Below are 22,085 nucleotides of genomic sequence, written 5' to 3'. Positions count from 1 at the left end.
ACAAACTATTAAGGTTTTTTTTCTAGTTCTTTTTCCTTGCACACGGCGTAGGGCATCAAAAAAAAAGTTTTTCCATTTTCCATTTATATATTTTCTTTTATTAGCAAAATGTACATACAAGGTATGAGATAAAAACTGCAAAAATTCTGTACAACAATATCTATAATGAAAAAATAAAAAACCAATTCATCCACAAAAAAAAAAAAAAAAAAAAAAAAAGTTCTGACATCAGAATTGTTTGCACTCATATCGCAATTTTTAAAGGAAAAAAATCTTAAAATTTATGCAAATTTTTTTTCGGAGTTTTATAAACCATGAAAACTGTTTGAAAAAATTTTAAAATTTCTTAAACATTTTTTGAATTTTACAAACAATAAATGAATTTTCAAAAATAAAGCTATAAAAATTTCAATAGCAGGTAAATGAAGACAAATCTGCGATATCTTATTTTACCCTACTATCTCGTTAAGCCATATATTACCCTATAGATGAAAGGCGTCTTTTCAGTAATTTTGAAACATCAAATTTAATAATACGATTCTTGGGATTAATAAAAAAATTCTTTGGGATTGATTCTTGGGATTAATAAAAAAATAGATAAAAATCACGATAAATGGTTAAATGAAACAAGTTAATTATTGCTTTCAGATTTTTATTTAGTTTGCCAAGAACATTTCTGCAGAAATCATTGGAAAAGGTTTACATACCTTTACAATATTTATCAAAAATATATTTCTATCAACATTTCTGTCTGTCAAATTTTATTTCTATTAAATTTTCTAACAAAAAAAAACAACAAAAAAACAACAAGGGTTTTTGTATTAAATCACGTTTTTATATAAAGTAATAAAAAATTGGTAAAAAAAAATTCATAATCACAAAAATCCAAGTACAAAAACATCAACCTGTTTGACCTGTTTTCTCTTTTTTTTTATTATATTGCTTTCTTAAAAGCTCAGACTTACATTCGTTTTCAAACTCAGTGATCTCTTCTCGCTGCTCCTCTGTCAGGATGCTTCCTATAAGTAAATATAAAAACAGAATTACCTTTTAAATTCTCAGGATCGAAGATTACAAAATTGATTTTGTAGTAAAATCATACTTAAATTCTTTTCTTGAGAAGAGGTTCGACCATGATATATGTTTATAAAAAACATCACCAACATGTAAATATGGCACAAAAGAATAAACGGAGGAATCAGCGGTGGTCGAGTTGCATACTCCATGATCAGTGAGTAGCGTTCAAATTTGCCAATTTGTTCTGCATTAGATTGGACCTCTTCGTAGGTGTTGCTTAAAAAAAGATTTGGTTATAAAATATCATTTGAATATCTTTAAAGGAAATGCAAAATTGTTAAAAATCAGAATTGGCATACTTAAAGATAGCGATGAGAAGATTGAGGAGCAAAACATTTGCTATCAGAAGATAGAATCCTAGTAGAATCCAAGCAAGAGGCTCGGCATAATTGTGGTGAAAATCTGTCCCGAAACGAGTAGTATTTGCTAAAAAATAAAGTTATAAAAAATGATCCAATCCAAAAATTAATTTAAAAGTCGTAAAAAAGTTTTAATCAAGAATTGAAAGCTTTGAAAAATGAAAAATCTTCTTGAAAAACTTTGTATAAATATCCTCTTATTTCATGATTAACTTCACAGAAAATTTATCATAAAAGTTTTAACATGAGAGGATTTTTAGTTAGTTTATGGAAAGTTTTGTGAAGGTTAAAAAAAAACTTTAAGAATAGCTTATAAAGAAGTTAAAGTGAAAATATGATGTATGTATAAAATATGTTGAGATAATTTTATGAGCAAACTTAATTCATAAGCATGTTTTAAAAATTTGATACAGTATCATTTGCAAGAAAGATATAAATACAATGATATTGAAATTATATTAGCTGGTGAGAACATACTACGTAACTAAGAAATTATAAATATTTCAAATATTTACAATTTCTTAGGACTACTTTATAGTTAACATGTATGCATACTTTAATAAAAATATTTTTATTATAACTTTTTTTAAATTATACTTTTTTTTTTTTAATGATCACATTAAAAAAGTCTTTACAACAAAATTTTACAGTGGATTGCAACAAAATTTGATCCATCATGAAGAAAAAACAAATTTGGGTTCATAAATGCACAAATCAAACTTGGATTCAGACATGGAGGTCCTCAAAGACAAAAATTTATTTGGTACTAGGCTCTAGAGATCAATTACTTAATCAAAAAAGACAAAAAAAAGACAAAAAAAAAGTTAGAAATTTACCAGGGAAAAATTTACAAGAAGAACAAACTTCAAAGATCAAATTTAGTACCCCATCAAGTGATGTGGAGATACTAAATTCAAAACTGTAGTGCATTGACTCTGAAACTTCAGTTCATTAAGTTCACATAATCCACTTCCAAAATTATGTAAAGTGTTTGTAAAAACCATTTCATCAAAAAATTTACTACATTTAAGTACAGACTACTAGGTACTTGTTGAGCTAACGCTCACACATTGGATTTGTAAGAACAAATTCCAACAAACATGATGTTATACATGATGTTACAGGATGAAACACGTGATCAAAAGTATTTCAAGTCCTCAAAGAAAATTGATCAAAATAGGGACTCATAAAAAAGAGCTTTTTTAGAGTAAAAATTAATGAGAATCCTCCAATCCTTTAATTATCCAACTCTCTGATTCCCTTTCACAAAGTACAGATGTAAGAATCATCAGAATACTGAAAATGAAAATTATAATTAGCCAAAAAAATCATAAAAGAATCACCTCACAATCTTATTTTTAAAGCACTTCAACTTACTGGTGGTATTGTTTACTTTAAGATATTACACTTGTCTATTATAATGTTATTTACTATTTGAATATGTAACTAATTTTTAGGCTAGTTATAGACATTTTATCAAGCCTTGTTAAAAATTAATGCAAAGGTATTATATCAGACAGAAGATTGACCCACATCATATATGACATTGGGCTGAGCTTGTACACTTTGCTTGTGTACTATACTTTCATGTTGAATCAATAATATAACCATTGATCTTTCCTGTGTTGGATCAATATTGGACGCCAATATTCTACTAATGCACCACTTAACATTTAGTAGATGTTGGACAAATGTTGTCTTGAATTCTGGAATGTCAATCAAACAAATTCATACCTTTTTATCAGAAACTATTATGAAAACATATTCTCTGTAGCCATTTTCATAATAAATCTGATAAAAATATTGTGTATTCTTGTCTTATAAGAAAAATGAATTAGTAAGTAAAATGTATTTACAATTAGCAGGATCCCGGTCAATAAACAGCTCTCCATAGATATTAAAATAGGGATGAAAGACTGCATCAAGAATCATTTTAATTCCACCATCTTGTGGCATCAATATAGCAGCAGAAGATACACCATAGGCCACAAGAAACACAAATAGAATCAGCAGGAAACTACACATATCCACAAACTAAACAAAACCCAAAGAAAAATATTTTTCTTAACAGAAACTTTTTTAAAACATACTAAGGAGTAATTTAAGAAACACACACACACACACACAAAAAAGAAGAAAATTAAAAAAACAAATTAAAAATATACCATTTTAAAAATCATGACCACATATGGACCCAACACTCGGTCAACATAAAATACATTGAGCAGTCGAAACACCCACATACCAGCATTAATGGCATACAAAACATGTGCAACAAATAAAGTGTCCACATGAAATCGAAGCCCTAACCCAACAAAAAAGATTGACAGTGCTATGGCATCTAGTTTGTTCCAGTGACTTGACCACCAGTTATTTAGCTTTCCTTCGAGAGTTAATGCCTCATCTTGTATTATCTAATTACAAAAGACTATGAATTAAATCAATCATTTGAAAATTGGAAAGAAAAAAAATCCACATAAAATCTATTCAACTTAAACTATCATTTTTTATTTTTTACTTGGCGCAGCTCTTCTATTGTTAATGAGACAATATATACAACCAGAATCCACTCTGCTACAGACGGTGTGTTCTCTTTTTTCACCATAGCCACATAAGAAAACAACATTATAAAGAGCAAGTATCCAATCTAAAAATGTAACCATTGTTAAGTCATGAGAACTAAAAAAAGAAATAACAATGCTGAAACATTAAAAATCAGAGATGTTTCCTAAAGGTTAACTTTGGCTTGTCTCCGGTTTGACCTAGAGTTTGTGGAATTGGCCTTAGTCATGAGTGTTAGAACCTTATTCTTGAGAGTTACAACCTTAGCCTTGAGGATGCTGGTCTTAGTCTAGGATGTTAAATTCTAGTCCTTGATCTTGACATTCAAGGTCAAGTGCCTCAGTGCTTCATGTTTTTAGACATTTTTTAATGTCTAAATTTTTTATTTCTACTTGTAAATTATAATGAAAAAATCATTTAAATTATTTTGGCATGGTAAATTGGTATAAAAATTTTAGGTTCTTTTGAAATTCCAAGTTTGTAAAATACTTTTATCGAGATGTAAAGTTGAAATTTCCATATCAGTGTTGTAGATTTTTTTTTTTTTGAATTTTAGTAAAATGTTTCTTATTGGTTTTAAACACTTTTTTTTTAGTTTGAAAGTTTATATTTCAAATAAAACCAGAAATATTAATTTACTAACTTCACTTTTTTGACCACAAATTGGCAAAAAGCACAACAGCTTCTTAAATCAAAAGATGGAATTTTTTTAGGTATTAGAGTTGAGTTGTTGAGATTTTTAATATTTTTAAGCTTAATCATATCACCATTACATATTGATCAATAACAGTAAAAATTTTAACAATATTTTAGTATTTCATATTGTTAATATGGTCTTATTTATATATAAACATGGTCTTATCTATTTTTAACAAGATTTGATCATCAGAGAAGATTTGATCATCAAAGAAGTCTTAAATTTATAACTAATAATGCTATTCAAAATAAAGTTAACAGGAACTTTATGTGTCTTAGTAAAACAAAAGTAACTAGGATAAACCAGTTAAACTAGACGCAAAAAAGAAAATTCAAAGATCACAACCTTCCACTCAAACTTAAATAAATTCAACTCAAACTTAAATAAATTCAACTCAAACTTAACAAAAGTTTGGGCTTGTAAATAATTTTTTATAAAAAGTATTTATTTCCTTATTTGTTTACTCTAAGAGCACATCACTATGCACTTCCTTAAAATATAACATGTGTGGTAAATTCTTGCAGACTAATAGTGGTTATTTTACCTGAAGAATGGACAGTAATTATCAATATAGATAAAACATTCTTATCAAATTAATTTGATCTTTATCAAGATCAAATTAATTTCGTAAAAATGTTTTATTTATATTGATAATTGCTGTGCATCAATGTGAATCAATCTTTAACCCATCATCTTTCTTATATTTTTTGACAACATACTCCAAGAAAGAATCCTGATGTGAAAAAAACCCAGGTTGCCATATCTTATATAAAACAAACTTAAAGTCTAAGAAATGCAATTAAAAAAAGATAACAAAATGAGATTTTTTAAGTAATTTCATTTTAATGTAATTACACTTCCTCGTAGAGCTTAATAATTTATATAGCCATTGTTGACAATTAATTACAAATAGCAATTGTGGAGCAAATCATTCAAATATTGGCATTTTTATGAATTATATATTTTGAATTACAGAAAGTGGTGTGCAAGATGCAGCAACTGTAATTAAAAGTTAAAGTGGATTTATGAAGCATTTAGGATGAAGAGATGCAACCATATGATTATCAAAAGAAAAATTGAGGATGGCAACTTTATTTACAAGGATTAGTACGCAGCTTAATGTATATCATAGATTTAGTTTATTCTCCTTGATAGAAGTTTATTGCTTATTTTAAACACATTGCTAAATCCCACTCTCAATAGTTGAGAATCAGTACTGCATTGAGTTCTGCAGCCAAATTGATCCAATGTTTATTTTACTGTCTCAATCCATGCTCAGTAATACCTTGCTCGGAAATAACAATTTTGTAAGCTGACTTAAAAAGAAACCAGGAAAACCATCCAGAACAGATTATCAGTTCTAGTTTGTGGCAATGATCTTAACAAATGAACATGTTGATGGTGCCATTAATTTCATAGGAGACATTGAAGCACTTTGTTTATCAGAGACTACTTCAGATGTAGAGTCAATAGCTGAAAATACAATCCAATATACAAACAATAGATCACCATCATAAAAAGATGCAATACTATCACCCTTCTCTTTATAAAAATGACACCACAATTCTAGAAGCACAACTCTAACTACAGTATCTTAAATCAGTACTTGTAATGAATTATCTGGACTGCATAAGGCAACTTATGTTTTAATTACAAATGATCCATGGAGTTGTATTAGAGATGATAAATCTATCATGAATTGCATGTACTTACTGAGATGGTGTTTTGCAGTCTAGGCACTTTAGCTCTAGTTGAACAAGTTTAAATCTGATCCTAAAGTATTTATCCTAGAGACCATATGCAATCATGGTTTATACAATTGTACTAAGTTTGAACTGGAGACATTAGAAATTTTTGAAGTTAAAGTTCATTCCATATAAACTTGAGAAATTAGACACTTGAATAATATATCAATATATATTATATGTAATTACTTGAGATAATAAGTGTATTGGAATGAACTTTAACCTCAAGAAAATCATTAAATTAAAATTATCAAAATTAAAATTATTTAACTTAAAATCCTTTACTTAACATAATTTAATGTAACATTTTCTTTTTCTTGGTTTGATATATTTTTTTTGCTAAATTTCAATTAAATATTCTATGAAGTTAATAATTGTTGTATGTAGAGGTTCATATTTAAACAATAAATAGTTTGGAAGAAGTGGATGAAAAATGTAACAAAAGCAACAATTTAAAACTTTATTTACATTTGAAACAAAGTAAGAGCTTTTTTCTGTCCAGTTAAGAGAGTCAAGGGGTAACTAAATTATTGTTTTATTAGCTTCTATTTTGTAACAAAACTGTAGGGTTTGAAGTAACTGGCCTTCACTTGCACCCTGATCCTAAAGCATTTATCCTAAAGACCAATCCCTTGAATAGCACTGCCCTTGATTACATCTCATGTTGAAAACATATATCAATAAAGAAACATTTTTCAAAAATTGAAATTGGTTATAACAACAGCGAATTAAAAGATTTCAATTCATTTTCAATTATTTTATACATTTTTGCAAAAATGGGATTATTAGGGGTCATTTAATTTAAAATTGTTGATGAAACTTCCTGAAATAGAATAAAAATCAGTGAGTTTTTAAAATATCTCTTTATCATACAAAAAAAAATCAAAAAATTGCCATAAATTGAAATATTGTAAAAAAAAAAACCTTACCAAATTTGATAAGAACTTTATAACAGGAGTATAGAAATAAAACTTCAGCATTTTAAATGTAAAGTTAACTTTTGGTAAATTTTCTGGAACTGTAGCAAAACTATTCAAGTCATTGATTGAGTGTGATTCGTTCACTAGATTACTTGATGAGTTACTAAAAAAAAAAGGTTCACTTTTTTCAAGTTTATAAATTTTTCATGGTTATATTTGCAAATAGACAATTATAGAGTGAAGTAATTTTTCTTTTTGAAACGATTTTTTGGTTCCAAACATATTTTTACAAAGATAAACAAATAAGAACTAAATTCATTTTATTGAAAAAAAAAATTTCAATGTAAACCTTCTAGTTAATGATGTATCAACTGTTTTAGTATCCTTTATCATGGCTTCAACTATATCCTCATTTACCTCTGGCTCATCATTAGACATATCTGTCACCGTGTAATCTGATTTGCTCTCAAACTCAAAAAAACTAATATATGGTGGGAACACAAAAGCAAGCAAATACTGCCACCAAGATATATCTGTATCTTTAATATCTCCTGTCCAAACATCATTCATCAAAGTTTGAACAGCATTGTGGGAAATGAAATCTTTATGATCACTTAAAACGGCCAGACTTAAACATGTATGAGAATTGAATTGGTTAGAGGTGCAAGTGATAAGTTTTTCTGTTTTTATTCTATCTGTTCGAAAGCATTGATCCAACAATTCAGTGCAAAGCTTCTGAAATATTCTAAGAAAGAGTTTACAAGTATCAGGAAGCTTTAATTAGCAAAAACATAAACAAATATGAATAAAAATAAATTTAAAGTAAGAAAATAAAAACTTCTTAAAACTAAAAAAAAATTGATAAAAAACTTTTAATAGGCTATGACTTTGCTTATAAGCAATAAGAAAAGAAAAATTTAAAGATAATTTTTAAAATGTAAATAAAAATTTTAAATTTTTTACGAAGCATTTTCTTTCAATTCTTGAACAATATCATCAGGCAGCTCATGTTTTAATGCAATTTCAGATAAATAACTGTTAATTTTTATTCCAAAAAATGCTTTTTCCAAACTATCCTCTTCAAATCTCCATAGGTAAATAGCCATTTCATGCATATTACTAAGCAAAGCAAAGAAAAATAGTTCCTTGTATGGATATTTAAATTCTTGTTGACCATTGTTGCCCTTAAAAAAAGAACAATTGGTTTAACGTTTGCTAGAAAAAAATATTAAAGCAATTGAAAAAACAAATATCTTAGAGTAAAGCAGTTTTCTAATAACAAAAATTATGAAATATGCAATATTTAGGTTATTTTAAAAATATGCAATATAAAACTACAATTAAGGCACTAATTTTCAACTTCCCTAAACTCATAAGAAGAACTAATAGAATTATTTAGAACTGACTTTCTTCATTAACAGCTTGTGATTATAATTATCCATTTATTGAATTTACAAAAAAAAAGTCATTTAAATAATTTGAGAGAAAAGAAAATATTCACAAATTTTTAAGATTCCTTGCAATAACTCTATTTTTAGTTTTATATTCAATCAAAGTTTTTTCTTTTAAAAGAATTTTTACTATGTAAAACTAATTAAAAAAATATTACACAGAACAATATGCTATTGATAATGAAGAGTACCTCAATAAATTGATCACTTCTTTGTTTCATGAAAACAGAACAGGCATCTTTTATGACACTTTTAATTTTGTTCAAGGATACAGAAATTCTTTTATCATCATACTTTTCATAGCTGCATAACAGTTGCATTACATCTTTGTAAATTCCTGAAGCTGGTTCATAATCTTTTTTCAACACATAGCTAAGTATTGAATGAGAACTCTGACAAAGATAACCATATAGAAATTCAAGCACTTGTGGGCTCAAAATAGATTGAATGCTAATACCATAGCTAAGAAACAACTTTACAAAATCCACGCGGTTCATTGCTATAGCCATAATCATTCCTGAATTTAGATCTTTTTCCTGAAAAAATTATAAATGGAACCATTTAAAATTAAGTGAAATTGTAATATAAAGATAAAATAAGTAAATTTCAAAGTTTATTTCGTTTCTTGAATAAATAAAATAAAGATGAAAAAACCTATTTAGAAATTTATTTTACACAATACACATGGTAATAGAAACTTGGTGACTTGTAATATCAGTTCTGAATAATCTGTAACATAAGCTCTGCACTGAGAGATTTACTTAGATTTTTAAACAACTGACTTTCATTAAAAAGAAAAATTTTCGGATGCAATTTAAAGTTTTAGACTTGAAGTTTGAGGTGATTTTGAGATTTTTTAGTAAACTTAATAACTTAAAAACGCTAAATAATTTTTTTTAATATAAATAATTATTTTGAATTACAACAAATATCTGAAAACATTATTTTAATTTCAAAGACTTTTTTAATTATTAAAAAATATTCCAACAACAATTTTAATTAAACATAAATTTATTCAACATTTATTCAATATTCATAATTTATGCCAGAAATAACTTAAATTCCCCTTTTCTAAATTTTTCCGATTGTAGTAATAAAAAGAATGTTCACAGTTTTATTACTGCATAAAACAGATTAATTTTAATAACTCTTAATCACCAACAAATTTTAACAAAATAATTTAGCCTAAAGATTTCAAAATAAGGATCTGAATACTGAAAATATTGAAACTCAACAACTCAATGAAGAAGAAAATATTAATCAACATCTAAAAAGTTAAAAAAGATAAAAGAAAAAGTATGAAGTGTCAATATAAAATGAATCCACAAATGGTAATATTTTCCCATTCAATATTAACAATTGTCTCGTTTTTTTTTCAAAAGCCTATGTCTTACAAAAAGAAAACCTACAATTTTTCAACAATAAATAAAAAACAAGTTGTTATTTTAGAACCATTAAGCTAGTAAAACTATTTTGACAAAGGCTACTTGCACCTCTTGCTCTGTTAGGCTTTGGCTTCTGTTTAAAATGCAATCTTTTGCCAGGTCATATCGATCCCATAGCAATGTCAGCTTCAATTGATCATATAAAGATAATTCATTGCCTTCAGCTGGCAAAAAATATACAAAACAAAGAAATGAATTTAAAACATTTTTATAAAGCAAAAAAATATTTGAAAATTGTAATAATGCAAAAACATTTGAAATATTAAAAATATATATTTGATACTGATTATACATTTAAACTTAGTAAATAAACTAATTAGTACTAATTTCATTTTCCAGGTGTATAATTTGAGTTCTTTATACTGCTTAGATTAGCTCAAAAAACTGACATCAACTCATAAACCAGGTTGATTTACATAACATTTAAGTCAGCTCGGTGTACCATTTAAGTTATTTAAACTGCATTCTAAACTGCAAATATTCTTTAGCAAGATGCATTCAAGCTTATCTAATGATGTCATAAATCAACAATTCTTTGAATTCTTTGAACTCGGTCAACCATTTTAAGTCATTTCAACCCATTTAAGTTAAAGTTACAGCTTACAACATTTACAGTTCTAATATATTGCTGCTTTAATACTCGCAATATACCTTTTTTTTGTGTTTTTGGACCTATTGTCATTAAAATCATATTTTATAGACATAACTAAAAAAACCTGAGAAAGCTGTGATCAAATAACGTCGACTGTTCATAGCACAAAAATTTACAATGACTGCAATATTTTTGTAATTCTGACTTTATAATGCTTTTGGAAAGTATTGAAGAAGATAAAAAAAAATTAAACAAGTCTTATGCTGACTGTTTCACCAAAGTAGTAAGCTACTATAAGTAAATCTTTAATTTTGATACTAAATATGAAGGTGGTGCAACATTATTATCAAGCAAACTTGCTGATAACATAGCATTTATTTATAGAGCTAATATATCTAGCGTGAATGATAAAAAGACAGAGAAAAGCTTATTTACATATATACATATGTATATATATATATATATATATATATATATATATATATATATATATATATATATATATATATATATATATAATATAGTAATGTATATTGCTATAGCATTGCATTCATTTAACATCAGGGTTTTCTGGATGATGCTCTATTTTTTTTTGAGCACTGAAATATTTCTCTTTTGGGTTTAAACAAAATCTTTTAATAAGTATATAAGTCAATGCTAACAAAAACCATTGTTTCACAAGTAGAATGTACATTTTCCTGTACCAGAGAATAATAAGTAATTTCAAGCAGTTTTTATCAGGTTTGGTGTGTATATACATATATGTGAACAGAATCTGCAGAATTTCCATGAGGAAGCTTGAGTATTCTTATACCTTTCTTGATGCACCACAGTTTGTTATTCTGCAATTATCTCCTAATATTTTACCTTTACAAAAACTGACCAACAAACAAAAAAAATTGCTTATAAATATTCACTACAGTTAATCAGTAAATTAAATGAATTATCTGTTTACATATTACTTTCTAATAAGCACCTTTACAAAGTTTGTGTATACAGTCATGCTTTATTTACGCACTATTTTTTTTGTCAAAAGTTTATTAAAATTTTACAAAGTTCCTAAACCAAATAAGTCTATAAACTAAAATAACCATAATAATTCCATTTACACTTTTCTACAGTCAACTAATTTTTTTGCATATTATTTTATATACTATTATAATTTACCATACCTGCACAACTACAGTTACTGCTAATAATCTTAAAAATATAATCTTATTTATCTGTAACTTTAAAAGTGAAGCTTTTGTTGTATTCTCTTTGGACTCACAATAGATAACATTTTTATGATATCCAATCTATTCCATCATTTTTATAAAGTAATCTTTTTTAATTTTACAATATTTATAATTGTATTTTTTTCAGGTGGTACAGGGTGATCTTTGCTCTGCTGAGGATTATTTTTATCTTTTTAAGTTCACACAGATTCTGGTGGATCTTTCTAGTAACAACTAGGTAAAGGGACCAAACTAGAAACTCTTAGCCAATTTAAACAGTCCTGATAATATATTAGTACTAATGATAAAAATGTAATGGGAGTGTAAATTATTTGCTAACCAATCTACTAAGCACAGCAGTTACCTAAAAAAAATTAAAATAATTAAAAACGATTTATTTAAATTGTTTTGTTTTTTTAAATTCCTTATGGACCAGTTTTATGGAGCAGTTTAGTGACAAAAATTTCTTGGTGTGTTTTGGTGAAAAAATGGAAATGTTTTCTCTTTTTTTTGGCTTCAATGGATCTCACATTAGTGATAAAATGATCCAGACTTTATATTACCAAATACTACAAGCTGTGAGAAAAAATTTTTAACCAACAGTGAAAAAATGAAACAAAATTTCAAGTTTAGTAAGTTTTTTAACTTTTTGCTCATATGAGAGTATCCAGAGAGTACTTATTAGATTGGAAAAATTGAGGTGTGTAAACACTTAGCTTAAAAGTTATTTATTTTAAAAAAAGAAGTAAAAAATGTTTTTGCTTAGAAAGAAGTTTGTTTCTTAAAAACCATTTAACATATTGAGCCCATATTATCATGTTTTGATATCATTAATATACACTACTCCAACATGTTTCATAAAAACTTGAGTGGTCTTTGTGGGACTTTGTTGAAATTTTGCCCAATTATTATGGAATGCCAATATAGACACTATGCTATACTAAGTATATATATAATCCTACTCTATGTAACTTAATTGGTTTTGAAACTTCATTTAAAATAAAATTCATTAGAAAATAATTTCTTTTTTTAAGAAAAACTTTTATCAGAGGGAAACTAACATACCTTTCAAGAGTGCTTTTAAAATAGCCTCATCCACACCACTTTTTTCAGACATATGAAATAGTGAAATCTGAACAAATCATGCAATCAAAACATATTTTCACAACACTCCACAAAATATCTTTTAAAAAAACTCCAACAAAATGTTAGAAAAGATGTGACAACATTGAAACATTTTCTAAAACATTTTGCATAAAATGGAAACCTGCTAATATGTGGATGAAAAACACTTAAGCCCAAAATGAATTCTTTTTAAATATTAAATTCTTGATATCATTATTTGAAAACAAATTCAACAAAAATGAATTTTAGGCAAACATAATAAAAAAGTAGTTCAATAAGTTATGTGAAAACCTTTAACAATTTTTAAAAATACAACTTGCTGAACAAGAAAACATACTAATTTTTTCTTCTTCATACAATCCAAAACTTCTTTGTAAGCCTCCATTTGCTTTTGCTCAGTCTTGAGCTCAGGAAGAAAATGAATCACTTCATTAAGCAAGTTTTTATCAGGATTATTAACAAGTTCATCAATTCTTGTTGAGTCTATGTTGTCGTATGCATAAGCAAGCAAATCAGCAGCACGACCACTACCAACTATGATGACAACAGATAGAGCAAGCTCTTTAGAAATAGCTTCCCGAACTGTGTTAAGTGTACCTGGACCACCCTCCAAAACCATCAAAACAGATGGTACTCCAGCTACAAATACCACAAAAAATATATTAAAAAAGGAAAGCTTTTATAAAAAAAATTCAATTAAGATTATTATTGATGTTAAAGAGTATTCGCCTAAAATTAAAAATACAGACATCACATTGATTGAAAAATGAATTACACAGGTCAACAAAAACAAATTTACATGTCAATAATATATTGATCAAATTTGTATATTTTTGTGTATTATATTTTGTATATTTTAGAGTTCATAAAGGATTTAAGTCTTGTGGAATTGGTTTTAGTTTTTGAGGTTTTACCACTTATTAGAGTAATTTATCAACCTTTGTTTTAGTATTTTTTTCAGCTACCTAATAAATTTAATGTTTTTGTTTGATTAAATTTTGAGTTACTTTTTTTTTATTATTAGATCTTTTTTTTTTTTACAAACTAATGAGTTTTTGAAGAAAAAGTAGTCTAAATGATCCTAATACTTCTTGCAACATTTTTAGTGAAAGCAACCATATCTTGCATATTTTGGTATCTTTGTAACATATGCTCAACTTGTGTACAGTGTTTATGTTAGTGGGAAAATAGAACAATGAAAAGTTTAGGATTTGGTGTACCTATGATTTGGAGGGAGCAAACAAACCACCATGATGATAGTTGTTTTTTTACTATGACTTTCAGTCACTACAAGAAAGATGTGGATCCTGATTCAGCATAGGAACTTTTAAATTTCCTAAACCATAGTTAGCATTGGAAGTAAACATGAAAGTATTTCCAGAAGATCAGCAACTGTTTATAGATATGCATCTTTTCTGATCAGCCTATCTACAAAACTGAAAAAAGAGTGTCAAAATACTGAAATTGTATTTCAAAATATTAGCATTGTGTATTCACAAAGCACCCAAAGTTTTGTCTGTTTATTAGATGGTAAGACTAAGTAACCTTATGATAAAAGGGTGACATGAAATTAGATAAAAGAAGCGTAATTAATGCAACATTAGCTGACAAGGAATTAATTTTTCTCCTTCTGTTACCTATTAGGTTGGGACTAACAGAACAACATTTTAGGGCACTGAATAAGCATGACACTTGCTTCAAATATCTTTTCAGATTTTTCTCTATATTAAGTGAGGAAAAACTACCAACAATTCATACTTTTGTGCTACCATAAAGCACATAATTATGAAGATTTAGTACAAAACTTTGTAAGAACTTAAAAACATAAGTGCTAAAATACACTTACTATGTAGCCACTTTATAGGCATTTGTAGTATTTTTCTATATAAGTATTTCTAAAATTTGAGTAACTTTATTAAAGTTTTCATGCAGAATAACATATCGAATACAAAGCACAACTTTTTCTTTTTTACTCATCCAAAAAAAGTCCACTCAAGTCCCATTATTATGTGTTAGATACAACATTTTTCCATTCAAGGAAAAAGTTAGGCTTAATTTTCAATCTGATAAAAAAGATACAATCAATCTAGTTCAACATTGAATAATTTAAAACCTGAAGTAGAAAAGTAGTTAAACTTGAACATGAGTAAGACCCATAAATAAAGCAAATAATGTTGTAAAGCCATCACCATTTATGTCAACTGGAAAACCAGTGATTAAAGAATTTGAAACCTTTTGACTGATTGGTTGTCCTAGAAAATGACTTATGATAAATTAAACATTACTTTTTGTCATTTTTAAGCATTTTCCATTTTAACTTTTTCTATTGACAATCTAATCCAGCTCTGGATTATATTATCAATAGAATATCAATAGAATTTGAATAGAAACTCCAAGTGAAGTTGTATAGTTTATAAGTCTACTCACATATGAAAATTCTGAAAGTTTCATAAAAATGTCTACTGTGAATGTGCCAAAAGCACTTTCACCATCATCAAACTTCCCAAAAGAAGGTAAAGTTTAAAATATGTATCAACAAACTAGCAAGCTTCCATGAGATGAATATTTGTACAACAAGAAACTCTGAATAGAGTCATACCATAAGCATCATATGGTATGATTCTAATCAGAGTTTAGAACTTACTATTATTATACTGCAACATCAACAGCTTAATGCTGCTAAAATATGAAAATAGTAGTATATATGTTTTGTTAATGATAATTATTTACATATAGTATATGGTAAGCACTTTTTTGATATTATTTTTAAAACTAATAATCAACAAATAAAAATAATCATTCTTTTAATCATTTCAAGAGTTAAACAATGGTTTAATTTGCAATATTCAATTATATTTGATAATAATAATTATCAATATTTAATAATAAAACTATAATAATTTAATAATAATAATTTAAAAATTTATACTAAAAAAAGAAATAAGTTATAAGCTTTGTATTTACTTATTTAAAAGAATATTTTTCTAATATCTAGAAGTGTATAAATATATACATACATAGTTTAAAAGATTTACATATACAATAGAGGTTATTCAGCTACATTGAATATCATAAATTAGTTTACCTAACCGTATTAGAATAGAACTTATTTAATGTTATGTAAAAAATTACATAACACAAAATAAAAATACAAAATATGTGCAGGAAATTTCCTTAAAGAGTTATGCACATTTAGTCATCTGTAATTTTTCATCTGTAATTTGGGTGCAGTATATAACCAAAATAAAAACTATTTCCTTTCCTTTAAAAAATCATTATACAGCCAAAATATTGTGTCAATTTAAAATTTATTTACTTTTTTAAATTAAATTAAAGAAAAATATATATTCCCAAGTGCTGGTAAAACTAACGCTTATAATTTCTCTGTTAGACTCTTGTTTAGAGTCTTTAAACAAGAGTCTAACAGAGAAATTATAAGTGAACTTACTTTTCATAATGTACTCTTCTAGCCTTGACCTTAATGGTATTTCTACAGCAAACTTTCCAATTGAACCATCATCAACCAACAGATGGTGAGTGTGATTGTGATCTAAGAATGCACCACGCTGTACCAAGCTACAGGATACTTTGTAATCTTTATATCCACCAATCTCGCCATCATTATCTATCAAAGCATCTGCATTTGTAACTATTCCCCATGTTGCAATCCCAATACATGGGTTTTTTGCTCCTTCCAATGCTTCACCAACATGCTTCATAACACCAGTATTTGTTCCACCTGTTATTACCCATGCTCCTGGTGTTTGTGCAACCTATATTCAATTTCAGAAAATATTTTATTTTTAACACTAGAGTCCACTTTAAGCAATATAATGCTAGATAGAAGTATAAGATGTAAAATATTAATGAAATAGATCAAATAGATATTGCTAAAAATGACTGGTACCAAAAAACAATTTATTGAAAAAAAGCAATTTGAAAAAAAACTGTAGCTTGTGATAAATGATGATGGTGATAATGTACATGTATGGAGGTTTATTTATTTTTTAGAAAAAATATTTTTTGTTTCTATGGATTTAAAACTAACATGGATTTAGCACTGTGCATTTAGATAATACAGTTGTTTTATGAAAATAAAAAATGTGCAGCTACAGCTCTCAGATAATTTAAAACAAAGTATGGATTAAATAAGAATTCATTCTCAGTATCCTCAATTACTAGATCAGTTGACAAACTTGCAACAACTGGGTCTGTTAACGATGCTCCAAAATTGGGACATCCATCTCTAAAAGATGAACGAAGTGGCAGTGTGTTTCTCTGAAAGAACTTCAATGCAATGATCCTTGTGGTGTTGCAACAACATCTGATATTTCAAGAGTAACTAGTCTATGCAAATCAAGTGTTTACACTTTGCTGCAACATCATTTGCATCATTTTCCTTACAAATTGCGTTTAACACAGGCCAAAACATCAGCTGACAAGATTGCATGTATCAATTTCTCAAAACAAATTATTGAAAACCAGCATCACTTATCAAATATCATTTGGAGTGATGAGGCATATTTTTACATGAACGGTTATGTTTACAGACACAATTGTGTCATTTGGGATGATGAAAAACCTTCTAAAACAATTTGTGTTTGGATGGGTTTTACAGCCTTATTTTTTTTGCAACCATTTTTCTTTGAGGATACTGTTACAGGAGAAATTTATACAGACATACTAGAGACTCATGTTCTGCCACAATTTTGTGAAAAATGTCAATTATCCTCAACAATCTTTCAGCACAATGGTGCACCTCCTCATTATTTATTGTCTGCTAGAGAAGTGCTGGAGTGCTATCAATGTGTTATTGGTCATAATTTGATTTTAATTGGCCTGCCAGACCACTAGATCTTGATTCCTTCAATTTTTATTTCTGGGGTGTAATTAAATCAAGAGTTAATCAAAGAGGCAGTGTCCAAAGCATTCATGAATTTAAGAGAAGAATTTTAGTGATCACATCTGAAGTATCACAGGATGAATTATTGGCTTCTGTGGCTGACGTTCTTTATTGATGTGAATTGGTCATGCAAGTTGATGGGGGTATTATTGAACATATAAATTAAAACTTCCAAGAGTGCTAGTAGTTATGAAATTTTGTTGTATATGTTTTAATAAAATGTTTGAGACATTGTCTATTTATTTTTTGCCTTACTTAATAAACCCACAGGATATATATGTATACTGTAAAAATGCCATACTTTGCACAACTCTTGGTAAAATAATTTTATAAACCCAAGTTCTGGCAACATAAGTCATTTTGTTTAAATATAGAAACAGGAAAAAAGTTGTTTCTTGCAATCTTTATCTGTACAGATCAGAATTGAACTCAAAAGTAAATAAACTGCTTAAAGTGCTTATTATGGTATTGGTTTGAAATATACTGAGTGTTAAACCGATTGTCAGTATAAAAAATTAAATAATAACAATCTTGTAAATAAAGTACTTTTTAGGTAACTTTGCACAATTTTCAAAGTTATCACAAAGATAGTTGGTCATCCAACAACAATATTTTCTAAAACTTCATGCTAATATTTTATATAAGTAGAATTATTTCATACTTTTTTATAGTTTTAATTTCTTGTAATGTTTTTTCCAGATGTCAAGTCATTACAAAAAGGTGGTTAAGACCAAAAAATACAAAGACTATACAAAGGACAACCTATCCAAGTTTGAAGATATAAAATTTAAAAAGTAAAAATTTCAAAACATTGAAAATGTAAAATCTGAAACCTAAAACAAGTGCAAGCTGCTGCAAAATATAGTGTTAATCAAAGAACAATTTGTTACATTTTGAAAGGAAAGCATGATTTAAAACCTGGTAAACCATATTATTTTTCCTAATTAGAGGAGGCTGCCTTTTTCAAATGTACCATTCAATTAAGTCATTTTGGATTTCTTACTGGTAACGAAGACTTGCATCATATGATAAACAATTATCTCCATGGTTCTGGTAGAAAAGTAAAGGAATGTAAAGTCATTCCTGGACCTGATTTAGTTAAACATTTTTATAAAGACATCCAGAGCTAACAAATAACTTTGTGCCAAACATAAAAAATCTTACCGAAACCCCAAAACCATATAAAATGTTCTGCTATGCAATATATACAACTATGACAAAACAAATCTAACTGATGACCTTGGCTAAAAAAAATACTTGGTAAAAAGAGGCAGTAAATATCCCTCAAATATAACAAACACCAAGACAAGTATTTCCATAATGCAGCAGGTGAAATTTTACCAGGTTTTGTTCTTTATTAGGCTAATAATCTGTGTTCAACTTGGTGTGTAGGATGTCCTAAAGGAGCCAGATACTTCAGCACTAAAAAAGAATTGTTTGATGGAGGAGCTTTTAAAGAGTGGTTTTTTCAATAGTTTACCTTCTTTAAAAAAGAATTTAGGAGTTAAAGTTCTGTTAGACAATAACTTATCCTCTCACATCTCTTCAAACATTACTGAAGCCTGTGAAAAAAATTAAATAGTGCCCAAATTAGACTTTTCATGGGGCTTTTGAACTGTATTATGTTAATTTTCATTTTTTATTCATTCAAGTTTACCCATACACATAGAAACTTTTTTGTGTTTTTTTGTATTTTTAAAAGCACAAAAAAAAAGAAAAAGAAAAAAAGAGATTACTTTTCACCAATCCCATACATATTACAAAGCTATTCTAATTTTGTTAATCTTGTACAAAGATGCTTTTACAATATATATTGCTTATATATTTATGTAAGTTACAACATTAAACCTACAGTTTAATATAAAAGAGATTTTAATTCATTTATCAAAGAAACATGTTTTATTACCTTTAAAAGCCCAACTGTAAACTGATTCTTTAGTGCTGGTTTTAAACTAAAACTTTTTGCACCACCTGTAACGGATATCAGTAATCTTGGCTGTTCCAAGTTCCATACTTCAACTAGAAGTTTAAAAATATCACCTGCATTTGTGTTCACATCTAGCCTTGCAAACTAAAAGTTTTAGCAAAGTTTTAATTCTATAAATACTTATATCAAAGTAGACACACATATTTAAAAAACGGGTATATTCTTGCTTGTTATGTAACACACCTTTGCTATTGCTCTTCTTGTTGCACCTTTAAATTGAACTTGTCCAAAAGCATTAGTTGTCATTAGCCCACCATCTTTGTTGGGTATTTTAATATGATTTGCTATCCAGATTTTTTTTTTATCTTTTAGTCGATTATACTTATTATTAACTTTCAAGCTGATATCTCCCATCACAAAAATATTCCAAAAAGTAATGAACAAAATCTGTAGATTTCCTTTAACCTAAGCAAGTTGTGATGTTTATATAGGGCTTAACATTATATAAAACTGTGTGAGTTAACATGTACACATTTAAAATACCAAATAATCTAAGATTAGACTAAGTAATAACCTATTTAAAATAGGTTATTCTTTCAGTTATTATTTAAAGACTACTAATATTTTTAAAACATCGTAATAAAATCTAGATAATGGTGTGAACAAATGCCCAAAAAGACTACAAAACATGAATACGCCTTTTCTCACGAGGTTTATTCGTACTCATGCATTTGGAGAAATCCGTGCAAGATTTATTTCAACTTGATTGGCTAAAAAATACTAAAGAATTCCGAGAATTAAATTTTGACAACTAGATGGAGCGCGAAATAGGGATATGAATTTTGAAGTAAAAAGGATATTTCTGTACTTTAATAGAGATTTTAGCTGAGACAAACTAAGAAGATTTTTATTAAAAGAAAAAAGAATAATTTGTAAAAAATAAAAAATATGTAATGGCACTTTCAGCTAATATAAAAGAAAACTTAACGGTTAATACCGGTTATTTATTTGTGAATAAAAGATTGACCTGGATTTTATGGTCAATTTCCCTATTCTTTCGAATTTTCACCCCTATCAAAAATTGTTTAGATAGGTTTGTTTTTGGTTTTGTTTTTCAACCGCAAATGAGGTTTCGGGGCTCTGAGCATTCGCTCGGGTTTCCAAATTTCTGATATTTTAGTGGTTTTCATAAAAAAACATCTAAAAATATCGTTCTTTACTATTTTTTCTTAATATAGCTTGGTAATTAGAGCGTTCTTAAGATCTCTTGTTAAATAATTTTTTTTGAACATCAACTTCTTTAAACATAAATTTGAAGGTATTTTCAGCAGTCAATAATGTACTTTCCCTTCTACAAATCATTTTAGAAGCTAAGACAATTGGTTCAAAACATTTTGCTAAATTTTCAATTACTTTAAGTTCTTCATCAGACACCATTGGTTTTTCTAACCCTAAAACCACAAGAGATTTAACAACTATCTTTTTAACTTTAATGAGTTTTTGAATCACGGCCAATTTAAATTCCAGCGAGTTATTAAATCCAAAATTAGTACAAGCTCTTGTCCAAATTCATCTTCAGAATGTTTTAAATTGTGTTTAAAGTTTTAAAAAAGTTAAAAACAGTTAAAACTTTTTAAAAGTTAAAAAAACTGTTTTTCTAACTTCAACCAAAACCTTATGAAGCTCAGGAATAAATTAGACACTTGCTCAATGACTTCATTTTCATCCTCGTCATTATCACTGAAGATATCAAAATTTTCATTAGAAGCATCATCAAGATCTTTAGCATTAACATTTTGATTATTATTATTATTATCCTACTTTTTACAAACTGCATCTGCTACTAAAAGGATTATATGAGTAAAGTTGATTTTCAGCAACAGAGTTATTGCATATTTTTTCCTTTACAGAAGTACTGCCAGTTAGAGCAAGCATCATTAGCAAACAGCTTTACATTGAACAAGTCTAATTTTATATTCCATAGTTCAAGGCCATCATTTGATTTAATCCCTTCATTCTTTTTTAATCCAAAATTAATTAATTCTCCATTGAAATTAAGATTAAT

The 22,085-nt window shown here is 27.5% G+C and overlaps 1 protein-coding gene across 1 annotated transcript; it reads right to left on the bottom strand.

The window, feature by feature from the left end:
- Positions 1 to 667: 667 nt before the first annotated feature.
- Positions 668 to 20,747, bottom strand: LOC145189666 (transient receptor potential cation channel subfamily M member 3-like). The gene is made up of 16 exons (XM_090078555.1): positions 20,264 to 20,747; positions 20,000 to 20,164; positions 16,639 to 16,963; positions 13,528 to 13,829; positions 13,131 to 13,197; positions 10,305 to 10,420; positions 9,003 to 9,347; positions 8,324 to 8,544; positions 7,710 to 8,105; positions 7,370 to 7,523; positions 3,955 to 4,083; positions 3,602 to 3,850; positions 3,293 to 3,470; positions 1,377 to 1,503; positions 1,103 to 1,293; positions 668 to 1,019 (listed from the first exon to the last, which is right to left on the bottom strand). The coding sequence occupies exons 1-16, from the start codon at positions 20,432 to 20,434 to the stop codon at positions 901 to 903; spliced, it is 3,255 nt and encodes a 1,084-aa protein (XP_089934681.1). The 5' UTR covers positions 20,435 to 20,747; the 3' UTR covers positions 668 to 900.
- Between the last annotated feature and the right edge of the window lie 1,338 nt (positions 20,748 to 22,085).

The sequence above is a fragment of the Hydra viridissima genome, unplaced genomic scaffold (assembly GCF_058129835.1).
Source record: "Hydra viridissima isolate aposymbiotic clone 2 unplaced genomic scaffold, HvirCarnegie_v1 scaffold_2, whole genome shotgun sequence".
NCBI classification, from domain to species: domain Eukaryota; kingdom Metazoa; phylum Cnidaria; class Hydrozoa; order Anthoathecata; family Hydridae; genus Hydra; species Hydra viridissima.
The sequence above is the reverse complement of the archived record's forward strand: the minus strand, read 5'-3'. Positions and strand labels throughout refer to the sequence as shown.